The 16,219-nt window shown below is 32.4% G+C and overlaps 1 protein-coding gene and 1 long non-coding RNA gene across 2 annotated transcripts; one reads left to right on the top strand and one right to left on the bottom strand.

Moving 5' to 3' along the window:
* Positions 1–1,571: 1,571 nt before the first annotated feature.
* On the top strand, positions 1,572–12,812 carry LOC120149009. Its single transcript, XR_005518420.1, has 3 exons — positions 1,572–1,583; positions 3,270–3,271; positions 12,733–12,812. It is a non-coding gene; the product is annotated as an uncharacterized LOC120149009 (long non-coding RNA).
* Positions 12,813–13,073: 261 nt separating this feature from the next.
* On the bottom strand, positions 13,074–14,977 carry LOC120149008 (cyclin-D1-1-like). Its single transcript, XM_039161942.1, has 6 exons — positions 14,502–14,977; positions 14,215–14,301; positions 13,956–14,054; positions 13,627–13,828; positions 13,389–13,519; positions 13,074–13,290 (listed from the first exon to the last, which is right to left on the bottom strand). The coding sequence occupies exons 1-6, from the start codon at positions 14,751–14,753 to the stop codon at positions 13,075–13,077; spliced, it is 987 nt and encodes a 328-aa protein (XP_039017873.1). The 5' UTR covers positions 14,754–14,977; the 3' UTR covers position 13,074.
* Positions 14,978–16,219: the final 1,242 nt, after the last annotated feature.

Raw genomic sequence — 16,219 nt, 5'->3', positions numbered from 1 at the left:
AAAATGGGTACATATGTTATATGTATTGCATCTGTTACATGAATTGAGTGAATAAATGTTAGTGTGATGAGTAATGTGAACTGGTTTAAGTAGTGGATGCAATTATATACGTTATGTAAAATAAATATGTGATTTAAGACATAAGTTAAAGAACTATATGATATGAGATAAGATAGACACATGCTATTATAAGTAACTATAAGATCACGAACTATGTAAAATAGCAATGATTTATATGATAACAAGAGAAAGGATATAAATTACATGAGTTAGATATATATATATATATATATATATATATATATATATATATAGGAATTTGTATAACCAACTTATGAGATTAGATGAAAAGTGAGATAAGTTAAATAACATTGATTTATAGGACAATATAAGAATAATATATAAATGAGGAGACATTGATAGAAGTGATTATATGAACATGTAAAATAAGTTATACGAAGATGATTTATGAGCTGAAATGAACATATAATATATGAGTCATATGGTAAAGAGATTTATGAAGGTATAGGAAAATGTTATGGGAACTATGTGATGATGAGTTATGAGAAAATATTTATATAGGTAACAAGCTATGTGAAATTGAATTAAGTAATATATGAAACTAGAATATAAGTAATGTGAAATAAGTGATTAGATAAAACTGTGAGAAGTTATAGGGCATTGTTATTCGAATTAAATGATAGTATGTATATGGATACCTGTATAAGTTTATATGTTATACTATGTGCTATGTGATGTATATATGAACATATATGAACAAGATATGATATGCGAGTTTACATGAACAAATGAGGAATTATATAAGTCATATGAAATGATCTACATGAATATATGCACTTGTGATACATGTGATATGATATGAAATATATGGTAACACATACATATGGTATGTGACAGAAGAGAAAGAACAAGTGATATGAAAAGTATAAATGATAATGCCCATGTTATATGATATGAGAGCTAGTGGTATAGTTGGCATGCCAAGAGTCGAGGGTATATTAGTCCTTCAGGACGTATCCAGTGGCCCTTCGGGACGTATCCAGTGGTCTTTCAGGGCGTATCCAGTTGTCCTTCGGGACGTATCTAGTGGTCCTTCGAGACATAGTGGTCCTTCAGGACATAGTGGTCCTTCGGGACGAATACTGAACAAATGTTCGATGCCCCTTGAGGGAATTTATACGAGCTGTGGTGACAACATTAGTGCACAACCTCAATGTACTCACATACCTTAAGTTCTCACAGGTGTATATGAGCTAATAAAAAGACAATAACAAATTTACTACATATGATGCATATGCTTTTGGTGATATGGAATATGTTCCATGAATTATATGATATTATATATGTTTAGTTGTGAAATGATAAATACAAGATCATATGATAAATAGAGATTTCGATAATGATAGTATATATATATATGTTTGTATTTTGATATATGAAATGTACTATGATTTCTATTATATGTTTTATATACCTCACTAAGTCAACGACTTAGCGTGTGATTGTTTCACACGTAGGTACCAAGAAGAGGAAGAATGATAAAAGTTAAGCAAAACAGGTCAGTTCCTCATTTCCAAAGATCAGATCAAAAAAGCCTTGTATAATTTGTATTTTATAATACGAATGGTAGTTGGCATGCAAATAAAGATTTGAATTTGATATGCTCTAATTAGTCTTTCTTAAATCATATGAATATATTTTATGTAATTTAGTTAGTTCTTTTAAAAAAATAAAAAGTTTTAAAATTATTCACTAATTTGTACAAGTACCGGTTTTGAAAATTCAATGTGACACCTCAGATTCGTATCCGGGTCGGGCATGGGTTAGGGGTGTTACAGGTATAATTGGTATGCCAAGAGTCAAGGGTTTACCTATGTTCTACGAAACATATGGACAGAATTACCTATGTCTTTTGAGACATATGAACAGGATTGCCTATGTTCTAAGGAACACATGGACAATTTACCAAGGTTCTTTGGGACCTATGAATAGTTGCTGAAGTTCTTTATGACCTCTGCATAGGTCATTCGCAATTATACGAGTTGTGGTGACAACATAGTGCACAACCTCAAAAGACTCATATATCTATAGTTCTCAAAAGTGTACATGGGCTAAACAAAGAGATAACAATGAAGATAGTACTTGTGAAGTATATGCTTTTATGATATGAACTGTATTATATGATTGATATGATGATGTGTGTATGGTTTGAATGAGTTATATGTTGATAAAAATGTATGATTAAAGGATATAAATGATAATAATATGGATAATAGAATAAGATTAATGGTGGAATTAATGTGTGATGTGTATATGTGTACATTATATTATATATAATGATTGTGTGACATCATGAAGTGATATGTTCATACATGTTTAAGCATTTAGAGTTTCCTTTATATGTTTAATGCCTCACTAAGTCATAGACTTAGCGTGTGATTATTTCACACGTAGGTTACAGAAGCGAGAATAGAAGCAAGACAGGTCAGTATCTCTCTTACAAAGTTGCAGATCAAAACATAGATGAATTAAATGTATTTGACTATTTTGAATATAGTTGGCATGTACTAATTGATTGAGTTGAATATGCTCTGAATGGTTTGTAAAACAATTTGATAGTATTAATTACTGTAAAATAATTATTTTCTCAAATGGGGAAATTAAGATTTTAGTGGATTTGTAAAGAACATAGTTTTGAAAAGTTAATGTGACACCTCGGACTCAGATCCGGTTCGGATACTGGTTGGGGGTGTTACAACCCAAACTTCAGCTATACGGCAAATCAAAGACCAACTTATCAACCAAGAACTTCTCCTCGACAACAAATGCAAAAACCATCATTGGAGGAACTTATAAGAAAGTTATAAATTTCACAAGAAAATTTATTGCATCCCAAGAAAAATTCCAAAGCCGAACCGAAACACATCTTCAAGAGTTAAATAACCAAGAAAGTCGACTAGCTCAAACTATGGGAAAATTGGAATCACAAGGAATACTACCTTCTCAAACGAAATTAAATTCGAGATAGAATGTTAGTGTCATCACACTCCGAAGTGGAAAACTTATCTCACCCGAATTTCTAGCAGAAAAAGTCACACATCAGAATGAATAAGAGGACACATAAACTTCATAAATACAAGGTATATCTGACTCACGTCATTCTCTTTCTTCTCATGAAATCACGAAACCACCCTTCCTATCAAGATTGATGAAGCGTGATAAAAGAGTTGAAGAAAAGGAGATCTTAGAAGTGTTCCAAAAAGTTTAAGTCAGCATACCTCTTATTGAAGTAATTCGACAAGTACCAAGGTATGCTCGATTTTTAAAAGAACTTTTCACTATAAAGAGGAAATTAATGGGGCACGAAAAGGTAAATTTGGGATAACATGTCTCTTTAATTTTTCAACGAAAACTTCCGTCAAAGATAAAAGATCAAGGTATGTTCGCTATACCATGCAAATAGGTGATTTTAAAATTAAATGTGCAATGTGTGACTTAGGAGCTTCAATCAATGTTATGCCATTTTTTATTTATAAAATGATTACTAACGAGCCTTTGAAGGAAACAGGAATAACCATACAGTTGGCTAATCGATCTGTGATATATCCAGTAGGAGTAATGAAAAATGTCTTTGTAAAAGTTGATGTATTATTTTTTCCTGCAAATTTCTATGTCATTGACATGGAACATGACAGGTCGGATACTTATTCCGAGGTACTTTTAGGCCGACCCTTCCTAAGCACCGCACATACAAAGATCGATGTTAGAAGTGGCATACTGACAATGGAATTTGATGGTGAGATCATTGAATTTGATGTTTACAAAGCACTGAAATACCCAGATCGAGTTAAAAGAATTAATTATGTTGATATTTTAGATCCTTTAATTGAATCTAATATTTCTAGGGATCTTGAACTTTACCGCAAAGAGGAAGAAAGGGAGTTTGAAAATATTTATTCAATCAATTTTGATTTATGTTTATCTTCCTCTAAAACTAAAATTTTACCTTCTGTTTTGCAGGCACCTGAGATAGAATTAAAAAAATGCCAAAACACTTAAAGAATGCCTTTTTAGGAGAAAATGCTACTTCACCGGTTATTATTTCGGATAAGTTTTCAAGGCTAAAAAAGATCCGAAGAAAAACCTATGAGAAAGCCAAAATCTACAAGAAAAAAATAAAAGAATTATACGATCATAGAATTTCTCATAAGCAAGTTCTTAGTTGGAAAAAGTGTATGAAGTGGAGGAAGTATTTCTCTCGAAACATATAGTCTGAATCATGTCGTCGAGCTAACGACGTTAAACAAAAGTGCTTGATGGGAGACAACCCATTTCGTTTTATTTTTATTTTGTTTTATTTTTAGCAAACTTTATTTCATTCTATTTATTTTATTTATTTATTTGAGCAGATTCGAACAACACAATGCAGAAAAAAAATAGTACAGAAAAAAAACAGATTTGGTTCGAACTGTGATGAAAAGTTCAAACAGAACAGTGCAAAAAAATTGATTTGTTTCGAACAGTGCAAAACAAAAAAGATTTGGTTCGAATTGTGCAGAAAAGTTCGAACATAACAATGTAAAAAAAAAATTGGTTCGAACAGCACAGAAAAATACATAGCAGATTCGAACAGTGCAATAAAATTTTAATATATCTTTTGGTGGCTTCTCGATTAGACATTCTACTCTACAACAACTCGTCTCGACGTGACCGTGGTCATGGTTCTACTATATTGGGGAGTATTCCTTTTCCCTCCCTTTGTTTTTCAATTTAATATACGTTTTGGGACAAAACGGAATAAGTGAGGGGGAATGATAAGCATGTCGTCAAATTTTTCATTGACTTGTTTGATTGTGTGAAATTGAGTTGTTCTGATATTGATATGTTGGGATTGTTGGTTGCTAGTCTTGAATTCCGCTTTATACTCTTGCTTTCTTTTTGGATTGTGATCATGTTTTGATCGAATTTAATTTGCATGATTGGTGATTGATATAGCTGGTGAATTTTTTGTTGAGTATTGATATTTTATGCTTTTGTCGATAGAGATGAACTTGACTCAGTGCACATAAACTTTTCTTGTGAGATTTGAGCCTAACGAGCATACATTTTCTTTTTTGCTCATTGTTTGACTTGTGTGTGCCGGACTAATTAGGATGTTCTAGAACTTGTAATCACAATGCATATCGAGACTACACGTTGAACGTAATGTTTTAATGTGATAGGGGCACCTAGGAAAAACCCATTTATCCCAAAAAAGCATACCCGTTTACATATCCACTAGTGAACCACATTTGAGCCTATTTATCTTTCTTTGTTTTATACCTCATAATTAAACTCGAAGCCTTTCTTTTTATTTTTCCTCTATTTTCACACTTTTACCGAGACTTGAGATATTGTATCACTCTTGTTTCACGAATAAAAAATGGAAAAAATAATAATTCACTGTTTCGGGAAAAAAATAAAAAAATAGCAAGTTGTTCACTGTTTCGAACAGCATAAGAAAAAAAACAAACCCTTGTTCGAAAAAAAGAAAGGAAAAATCGATCGTTTCAATTGTCTTTCATCTATTCTTTTTTTCTTGTTTTGTTCTTCATTGCACTTCATGTTAATTCGTGGATTGTTCTTAATTATTTTGATCTCTTGTTTTGGTATTTTAAACCTTTCTTTTCGGCATTTTCCCTACGCTAACCTAAGCCCCGTTACACCTTGTATAAAGACCCCTTGATTATTGCATTATGTTCATTTTTCGTAGTGGAGACTTGATTGGATTCCAAGCCTATGGTAATATTTTGGTTAGTTTTGGTTTGAGCGATTTTATTTACCCCCAAACACTTTGAGCGGATATGTGTGAATCTTTATGAGGTATTGAGTCATGTTTCATTGAAATTGACAATTAATTGGGATATCTTGCTTACTTCAAATTTTCTTGGTTATGTCTTTGCTTGATTGTAACTTGAATTCGGCAAATGTCATGGACTTAATTCGATTGGAAGTTTGAGGAATAAATTGAAATAGAAGATGACAACTTGTGATTTTGATGTATTAATTGATGAATGCTTGAGGATAAATATTGAATAAGTGAGGGGGAATTTGATAAGTGCTTAATTTAGTTAATATTTTACTTTTAAATTACTCCTTAATCATTGATTTTTGTGGCTTAATTGTTCGTTTTCATTCATTTTCTGTGCAGGACGTTAGATTTTGGAAATTGCACTAAAAGGACAGAATTCTGCAGTTTTTTTTCGGAATCGAAACTGAACTAGTGGGCATGAATTCGGGCATGCAACATCTGACGAGGCGATGACGTCAACACCTTCTAGAAGATCCAGTCAGCGTTTCTAAAAGAATGAATGAATTAGCCGCACGTTTCTGGAATTTAGATTTGAATTAAACTCAAGTTTTAGGATAATATTTTAAATATTATATTTTATCTTGGTTTTAGGTATTTTAGTTTAAATTGGTTTTAGTATTTTAATTAAGTTTTAGGATATTATTTTTATGTTTTATCTTTGTTTTAAGTATTTTAGTTTAAATAGGTTTTAATATGTTAATTAAGTTTTAGGATATTATTTTTGTATTTTATCTTTGTTTTATATATTTTAGTTTACATAGTTTTAAGTGTTTTAATTAGGATTTAAGATGTTTTAGCTTATTTTTAGGAATTTGAAGGCTATAAATACCCTCTAAAGGTAAGCCTAAAAACATATCTCTCTCATATGAGAATAAAATCTTCTTTTTCTCTCTAGCTTTCTCTCTATTTTTCGCATAGTTTTCAATTATGCTAAGTATGACTAGCTAATTTTCTCTCAAGCCGAAGACTGAAGCGAAGACTCAATTTCAAACGTGAGAATTGTAAGGTACTTAAATCGCTTCGGATTTTTCTCTTTGTTTTCTGAGCTTACTTTTCAAATCAAAACGATTTCGACATTGGTCCGGATATTGTTATGGTTAACGTTTGAAGAAGGATTTGCTTATTGAAGTATATTCAACTTCCCGATAACACACTTGGCAAAAGTGTTTACTAAGAGGAACTGAGATCGGAATCAGTTGTTGTTGAAACGATACAATCCGAGTTGGCAGCGAAGAATTGTCCTTGTAAGCTGACATGAATCTTGAAGTAAAAATATGTTTCGATGATCCGATGAATTTTAGGCGAAGCTGAAGTCTGAGGCTGCTTTCACAATAAGTTTCTCTTTATCTCAATCTCTTTAATTTGTTTATTTAATTATTTTCTTTTATTTAATTCTTATCTTTTATTTTAAAAACAACTTTTAAAAATCTCCTTTTATATTTATTACTATTAATATTTATTATTTTATTATTTTTCCTTTTTTATAATTATTTATTTTATTATACCTTTTCTACTTTACTTGGAATTCTATATTTTCCTAAAATTAAGAAACAGTTTTATTAAATCACAAAAACCATAGTCCCTGTAGATCGACCATGCTTCTCTATACTACATTTTCCTTTCTATTTAAGAAGCCAGAATTAATTTGATAGCAAAACGACAGTTATCATTTATAAAACAATAAAGATTAAATCCTAAGTTTACCATGTAGAGATCAAATTATACTGGGGTGTAAGTTATATTGTTTTAATAGTATGAGATAATTACAAGATAATATTTATTCATAATCTTTTTTAGTTGTTGACAACGTACACACATTCTATAAATATAACGACTTGACCTCATAACCTTTAAGTAGAATAATACTCTTTTTTACTACTGAAGTTACTTAATAGAAGTACAAATCACATCTTTAATATAAATATTAAGATAAAACATTATATAATGAAATTATGGAATGGGGAAGATGATCAAAACAAGTCGATTTAAAAACCAATAGAAGACAAGAAGCCTTTAAACAAATTTCAAAAGGTGAGGGACCTTATACATTAAAGCAATGTGATAATTAATTTCTTAAAAAAAACATATTCAAAGCCGTCATTCTTTTCACCAAAAATGTATATAATAAATTAGGTTTAAAAGAAAAGTTTTGCATACGGCCCAACCCCATCAACTTTGTGCACCACCATCCTCACGTTTCCATTTATTCAATCCTTATATATGCAAAATGACAAATTCTAAAGCCTTTGTTATATTATCATTCATATGCATATGTTTTCCCTTTTCTTCACAGCCACTGGAGAAACAGAAAAAATGAGAAAAATATTCTCTACACATTAATAATCATTCTTTTCAAGTTAACTTATTTATTAACATATAAAAAGTAAGATTAGGATTTTGTTTGTCATAAAGTAAGATTTTTATACAATATTAAACTTTTATTGACTGTTTTTAAGTATTGATCTTACGTGAGATATATATATATATATTGTGTGGGGTGGGATTTTGAGTTGGAATGCACTCTAACAGATATTTACACAAGCTTTTACGATATTCTCATGTGCACCAGTCGTTTTATATCAGCTGAGACTAGTCGGAACCAATAGAATCTTACATGCATGCATGCATGCATACATACATACATACATACATACATACATACATACATACATACATACATACATACATACATACATACATACATACATACATACATACATACATACATACATACATACATACATACATACATACATACATACATACATACATACATACATACATACATACATACATACATACATACATACATACATACATACATACATACATACATACATACATACATACATACATACATACATACATACATACATACATACATACATACATACATACATACATACATACATACATACATACATACATACATACATACATACATACATACATACATACATACAGCAAATGATTAATATTTGTATTTTCCAATATTAGCCATTTCTTCCCCTTAAGAGAAAATAAACAAATGATTAAAGAAAAGATTCAGATTTGAAATATTAGCCATGCATGCATTTTCCAATATCAGTCTAATCTGAACGTTTAATATTTGTATTTTTTTGGGGGGGGGGGAGGGGGGGAACCTTTTGAATTACCATCATAATTTTTTTATTTAGCCATTGAGGTATTCAACGATCTTTCGGCTAAACAGCTGTTTGCTTTCTCACGGTGCATGTCCCTGGGGTTTAACGTTGCCTTCTTAATATCACGTTGTCGTGGGGGTGCAGGCAGGCACTATGACTAAAGTTAAATAATGAGCAGTAAACAACGCTCCCTCGAGAGTATCCAAAGACTCTAAAAATTGTGAATTGGAAATCCCAAACCGGGCCAGACCGCTCCTAACCTATCTCTATTAGGGATATAAATGAACTAAGTTTGAATTTGAAAATTTTCGTTTTCGCTCTTGTCCTTTTTTTTAAGGTGTTTGTATTCATTCGTTTAGTATTCGTAACATATTCGTTTAAGATTTTTGAACGTGTTTGTTTAGCGTTTTTTAAGGTACTTTTGTTTAATTGTGAACGTGTTTAGTCAAAATAATGAAATCACACCGCTAGTCCTTAAGTTGCTTAGGCTTCACAATTTGAAATCCAAACTTCACATTGTATTCATTTAAATTCCTATCTTAACCAACATTTAAAATGTAAAAAAAAAGAAAAAGAAAAATGAAAACCGGATAAATGAGCTTGTTGGTGAGCATAAACGAACCAAATACACTTATGTTTGTATTCGTTTATTTATTCAATGAACATAAAATTTTGTTCGTGCTCATTTATTCAACTTAATAAACAAACATTATACAAATAATTCATTCAAAGAATGCTATGTTCATATGCAACTAATTTCTATATAAAGCTTTTGAACTCTTCGGCATAAGTTAGGATTAGGGGTGCTTATCGAGCGAGTCGATCGTGAGTGTTCGTTAAAAAAATTTGTTGCTCGACTCGACTCGTTGCTCGTTAAAATTTTGTTTGACTCGTGCTCGTTAAAAAAACTTATTGCTCGACTCGTGCTCGTTAAGCTCGCTGCTCGTTAAGCCCATTAGTCAGCTTGTTGCTCGTTAAGCTCACTAAAATTTTATCTTATTTTTATAACTATAGGTAAAATCTATTAATACTATAAATTAATAGATTAATTATTTATCATGTTTTTATTATCTATTAGTACAGTAGTAATTTTTGAATGAAATATATATTTTTATATAACTACTAAAAAATTAACGAGCTACTCGCGAACTTATTGAGTCGAGTTGGATTTTGCTCGACTTTTTATGTTAAGGTATCGAGTCGAGTTTGAGTTCAAGTTTATTCAACCCGAATCGAGCTTTTACCGAGTTTTGACCGAATCGAATTCGAACTGCTGACGAATTGCTCAACTCATTAATAAACAATATGAAACCTTTACAGAGAACGGCACGAGCTTCTTTTATTCTTAAAAAGAATCATCTTTAAAAAATTCAACTTTAGGGTGGTCCTCCAAGTTTTTCATTGGCATGTTCTAAAGTAGAAACTGCTCAACAAAAGAGATGGTAAAAGAGGTAGATTATGAACCCTACACACACCTTCACTTTTGATACATAGGGGAGGTGAAAAGAAATTTTGGCCTTTGGGCTTATACTTTGGATTCCTCACTTTAAACATCATTTTCAGAGCATTGAAAAAGAAAAGAAAAGAATGCGTGGGCATGTTTTTCTCCTCTCTTTCTGCAAAGATAATGAAGAAATGCATTAGTTGGCGACTACTCAGCCAAATCAGCCACCAGTAACAGAAGAAGATGCTATAATAGGGTTGAATCATGGTGAAAAATGAAAACCCAAATTCCCATATCATAAGCATGATTTGGTGTTGATGATAATGGTGGGATCTTGTTGCTCACAAAATCCAAATCCTCTTTCGTTAAAAGCGCCCCCAAAACACCAAAATGTATTGTCCTTATCAATGCCCCCACTTCGACGGTTACGTTTATACGCTCCTCCCCATCATCATGCATGCGTCTTAAAATAATCCACAAACTAAAATAAAATACTAATAAAACTGTTTAGGGTAAAGGGCTATTTTGTTATACGGCCATTGCTATTTAGAATTTAAACCGACTTTTTATTTTTCTATATTTTTATCAACTATGCTAATAAATGATAACCACGTCATTGCATTTCAACAGTTTGGCCTATTATCTGCTTTATTTGTAGATTAATCCAAAATCTTCTTGTATAATATATTATATAGATACATATTATTTTGTGACAAAAACTCCACGGGATGGGGTGTTGGGAATTAATTATAGTTGTCGATTTAGTGTTGCATTTAGTTATAATAATGTAGCCTTTTTAGTGGGGAAGATGGTGTCTTTTTAGGGTTGATAATACTCCCCAAATCTTCATGGCTCCCACACCTTGCTGTACTAATGAGAAAGCACCAAATCACACAGAATTTTATAAAACCATTTTCTTGATAATTGTATCACCCAAGTGGATTCTGACACGTTTGATCATCGAAATCACACTGTTGAAAAACAAGTAAATTTATGCAAGGAAAGCGCCCCATTAATTTCGTGCATTTGCTTTCCAAGTTAAAAATAATAATTTCAGAACAATTAAACAAAGACTCGGTCGTCAATTATTGTCAAAATAATCGACTTGAAATTGTTATATGAGTGGTCCTTGCATCCCTTAATCTATGGGGAAGAATATACATGTCAGAAGATGCATTAAGGACGAGTCCTAGAGAGTTGGATAAAATAGTACTGTTGAATAATTGTCACCTTGTGTCACCCTGGTCCATAGCCATGTACATTTATTACCTACAGTAATATGCCACGTGTAGTGAGTGGATTGGAGTGGGATGATAAGGTTATAAAGCTACTTGCATGACGATTGGTTGAGTTGGCCTGAAAAAAATGCATGGTTACGTTTTTACGTTCCACTTTTTAAAGGGCCGTTGTTGTAATCTTCACCCACATGCAAAGATAATATATATATATATATACCCCTATGTCGGGGATCTAGGGCAAACTTTTCTCTTGCAAGCAATGTTGCCATGAAATTTGTATATGCACATTAATGGTAAAATTATGATAGAAGACTGTTTATTCCTGGTTTGGACGAAATATTATACTATGAGAACACTATTCTCTTTAAAATCATCTATTACTGCTCAATCAAGGCCGGGAGCTGGGAGGTCGTGTTGTGCTCGCGAACTGAGTTGCCTGCGGGACCGAGTCATAGTCCCTTCACTCTCTCAATCACCAAACTGTTGCCTCCACAAAGTTCTACTCATTTAATTTTGCTTTTCAATCTACGTACAATAACAGTGTAAAACCCATGGGAAAGCTACAAATTATGTGCTGTCAATTAAGTGCGGTGTACAGGGAAAAACAAAACTAGGAAGAGAGAGAATTGAAATAAAATGAAAGAAAATAGTATTGTAATATGATTTTTATTTATTCACGGGTCGAATACAACAAGCTTAAAAAAAAAAAGGCCCCAAAGACCTTTGTACATGAAACAGATTTTCCTCCTCAGAAGGAATTTCAAAAAAATAAAAAAATAATATGAACACGTGTCACCATCACACGCACGAAGAACACCACCGGATCAAATCCGCATTGTGTTTAGGCCAACAAAGTCAAGGCCATCTAGAAAAGAACAGAAGATGAATGAAAAAGAATGGAGGCATTTCCCGCCAAAAAAAAACACACATACACACGTGCGTGTCACACATGCCAAATGTATGAACACACAATCCACTCAATAAAAAAAACAGTTCTTTTGTTCATTTTTCATATTTGTATCGAGGAAGGGGGAGCTTCAACGTTCAATCCCTAAATCCGCCTACCCAACCCACCAAAATTTCTCTGTTTTCGGCTCTCCTCTGCCAAAGGGACCCGCCATCTCCTTCAATTCCAGGTTTTCACACCCTCGCACTATGAAATATTTATGTAACAGATCCCTTTTTCTTGGGAATCTGCAAATCCATCCCCACCAACGAAAATATTTTATACATCACCAAACTCTTTTTCTTGCATGCACCCTTGCTTCCAGGTCAATTACTCTTAAAACCCTGACCCTTAACCAAAATTATATATTTACTAAGGGTTCTAGAAAACTCGGGCCACCATTTTTCTTTTCTTTTGTTTATTGGTCCCCCTTACTTGGAGTTTCTGTCATCGTCCACCCAGAAACGGTTATTTAATTTTCTCCTTTTGTAAGAAGGTAAGGAAGAAGAAGACGAGGAAGATGAGTCACTGGGCCTCATTCTGCCTCGGATTGTTACTCGAAGCTGAGGCAGCACCTTTGGTTGTTTCCTCCTCGCATTGTCTTCAACAAGTTCTTGCATTAACCTGTAGCAGCTCAAGATTTTCTCCTGAGAAATTCGGATATTTTTGCAAGTTCACATACCGGTTTCTAGTTTAACTGGGAAATGAGAATCGTTACCTATTTCTACACATTAGTTGAACTTACCTTGCTTAGCCCATCACACCATGACTCGGCCTGTTCAGGATTGAAAAGAGACAAGTTTGGGATTTCATTGGCTGCACAAAGTATCGCTGCTGCAGCGATGCTTGACGGCCGATACTCTAGAAAGCTGGCCTCTGTTCACAAACATCAAGACAAATACGAATTTCATCTCTTATATGCACACAATTTTATAAACCGACAGAAAGAGAATATCAATTGATGACGATGATGATAATAGTACCTTTGATATTTGATAAAATAATATCCGATGCTCTTGAAATCAAAAACCCCAGAAAAGTTGATGTTGGGTCGAGCTTGCACGCAAAGAAATCAATGAAACTGAATGGCGTTACTGATCGCAGTCTCCAATCCAGAACCGTCAGCACAAGCAGTTCCATTCTTTGAATTGTTTTTGGTTCAAAAACGTATTCCGTTCCCTCTACCTGCATTTATATCATATATACAAACATCTTTCTGTTTAAAAATACACTATTTTCTAATCAATCTATAAAAGGAAATTATTAAAAATCATATAAAGATTTGAGTATAGAAAAAGCAAAATTAATGTACCTGCAGATCTATAAGAGATGGAACAAGAGGTTCCTCCATTTTCGCCGCTAACGACAAGCACGCAATAGCTAGAAGTTGCAATGGCCACCCACTACTTTCCTGGATGGTAAGACGAATTCCATTGTTGTTGAAAATTCAAAAAGAGAAAACAATTTCATCAAACAGTGGAAATTTAATCACTCAAATCCCGTTATCCACCTAATAAATCCTTCACAAATAAGTTTGAGTGAAATTAACAGCGACGGGAACAACATCTCACCGGCAAGCGGCGGGAATAGAGAAACCGATCCAGATAGTTAACGGAAAGATACGCCGTCAAAGGCTGCAAATTGTAGTATGCTTGTACCTGCAAACAAACAAACAAAAAGGATTATTAGCATTACTTGAAAAAAAGAATGAAAAAGTAATATAAATCGAAAAAGTTAAAAGTAACAGCCGTCCATCAAAAGGATGTTAATGTGCATTTTAGCAGAAGTAAAGGTTTCAAACTAAAATGCGCCAGTGGTCTTGTTGTACAGTGTAATCAGTACTTAGTGAACAGTTTACCTTTAGAATCCATGCAACAGATTCCTCTCTAGCCGATGCGTCAAGAGATTGGCACTGAAACCGAGCCAAGTAATCAAATCCGGAGACGAAGTTCGTTTCGTCTTCAATAAAGCCATCGATGGATGATTCCTCGATCGACGTCGCCGGAGACTCCAGTTCCGATAAACACGCCGGCGACTCGCCGGATAATACCTCTTCAGAATCCTCGGCGCAGAGTAAGTACGTGAAGCGATCGGAACATGAAACCGACATATTGAGAATGGATTTGATGACAGAAACGATGACGGCAATCGTGGCCGTTGATTCCTCCTCATTATCTCTCCATACCCACCGGTAGACTGAGTAATATCTCGATGTCGAAACAAAGCGACGGCGATGTTCTTCTAAAATGGGTGGATGAGTGAGAGATACAGAGGAGGAAGAGATGAAGAGAATGGTCTTGGGGGGGGGGGGTTAAGCTTTGATGTAGTTTCTGGTAGAAGTGGTTCTTTTAAATGAGATGGGAAAATTAAAATATATATATATATATATATATATATATTGTTAATTATGTAGTGTTTGTTTCTTTTTCTTATAAAATCCAAAATAAAAGGGTTAATTACATGATTGATCACTTATATTTATGTTTTGTCTATTTCTCCTCACTTATTTCAAACAATAAAATATTTGATCATTCTCGTTTTTATTTAATTAAGACATGGTCTAATTAAGATGTGATCACCACGGATTAACTGTAGCTAACAATTAATAGATTAGGTGACGTGATATTTTGGTATAATCACACATTTGATCCCTGTTATTTATATATTCTCTCAATTTAGTGTTGCTTTTAATAATTCAAAACAAATTTAATCTTTCAATCGAATGATGCCACGTGTTACCGGTGTAATGTGTCACCATTCGGTTAAAGGACTAACTTAATAAAAAAATATAAAATATTATGATCTAAATATATATTTTTAAATAAAAAAAATAAAAATAAAAATAAAATATTTTTAAATTAAGTTAGTCCTCCAATTGAATGATGACATGTGGCATGACACATGGTACCAATGACACGTTCCATTATTCGATCGGAATATTAAATTTATTTTAATTTATTAAAAATATTACTAAATTAAGAAAATATGTAAATAACATTAATCAAATATGTGATTATACCAAAATATTTAACGACATTTAACTATTGGTGATTACATCTTAATTAAAAAAAAATAAAAGTAGTCATATATTATATTCTTTTAAATCAATGAGGAAAAATAGATAGAAACACAAACGTAAATAATCAATTATGTTTTATTATGTATATATAGTTGTAAAAGATTGGTGAGTATGCACTACAAAATACGGACAAGAAAAGAGTATTTTATTTAAATTTAACATGTTTTAATTGCACGAACCAAGTGATAATCGTAGTAAAAAAATATTATTATTCTTTGAGAATTTGGAATCAAGCATCATAGATACCAGAAGTATGAGCATTCAATGTCGAAAGGTTGGGAGTTACCTTTAAACGAATATCGTCTTGTACTTATCTTAAATAAATAAAAAAATATTTTAATTTAGTTTTATAAAGGTACATTGAAAAAATGATTTGGTTTAGGTCAAAATTTTAAAGAAAAATATCGGATTAGATTGAATTTAAGTTTAAGATAAAATATTGAATCTAAAAATAATAATGCCATTATCTTTTTTATTATTAGTGATAATTATTATAA

Source organism: Hibiscus syriacus, unplaced genomic scaffold (genome assembly GCF_006381635.1).
Source record: "Hibiscus syriacus cultivar Baekdansim isolate YM2019G1 unplaced genomic scaffold, ASM638163v2 tig00110988_pilon, whole genome shotgun sequence".
NCBI classification, from domain to species: Eukaryota; Viridiplantae; Streptophyta; class Magnoliopsida; order Malvales; family Malvaceae; genus Hibiscus; species Hibiscus syriacus.
This window is presented reverse-complemented; position numbering and strand designations above follow the sequence as displayed.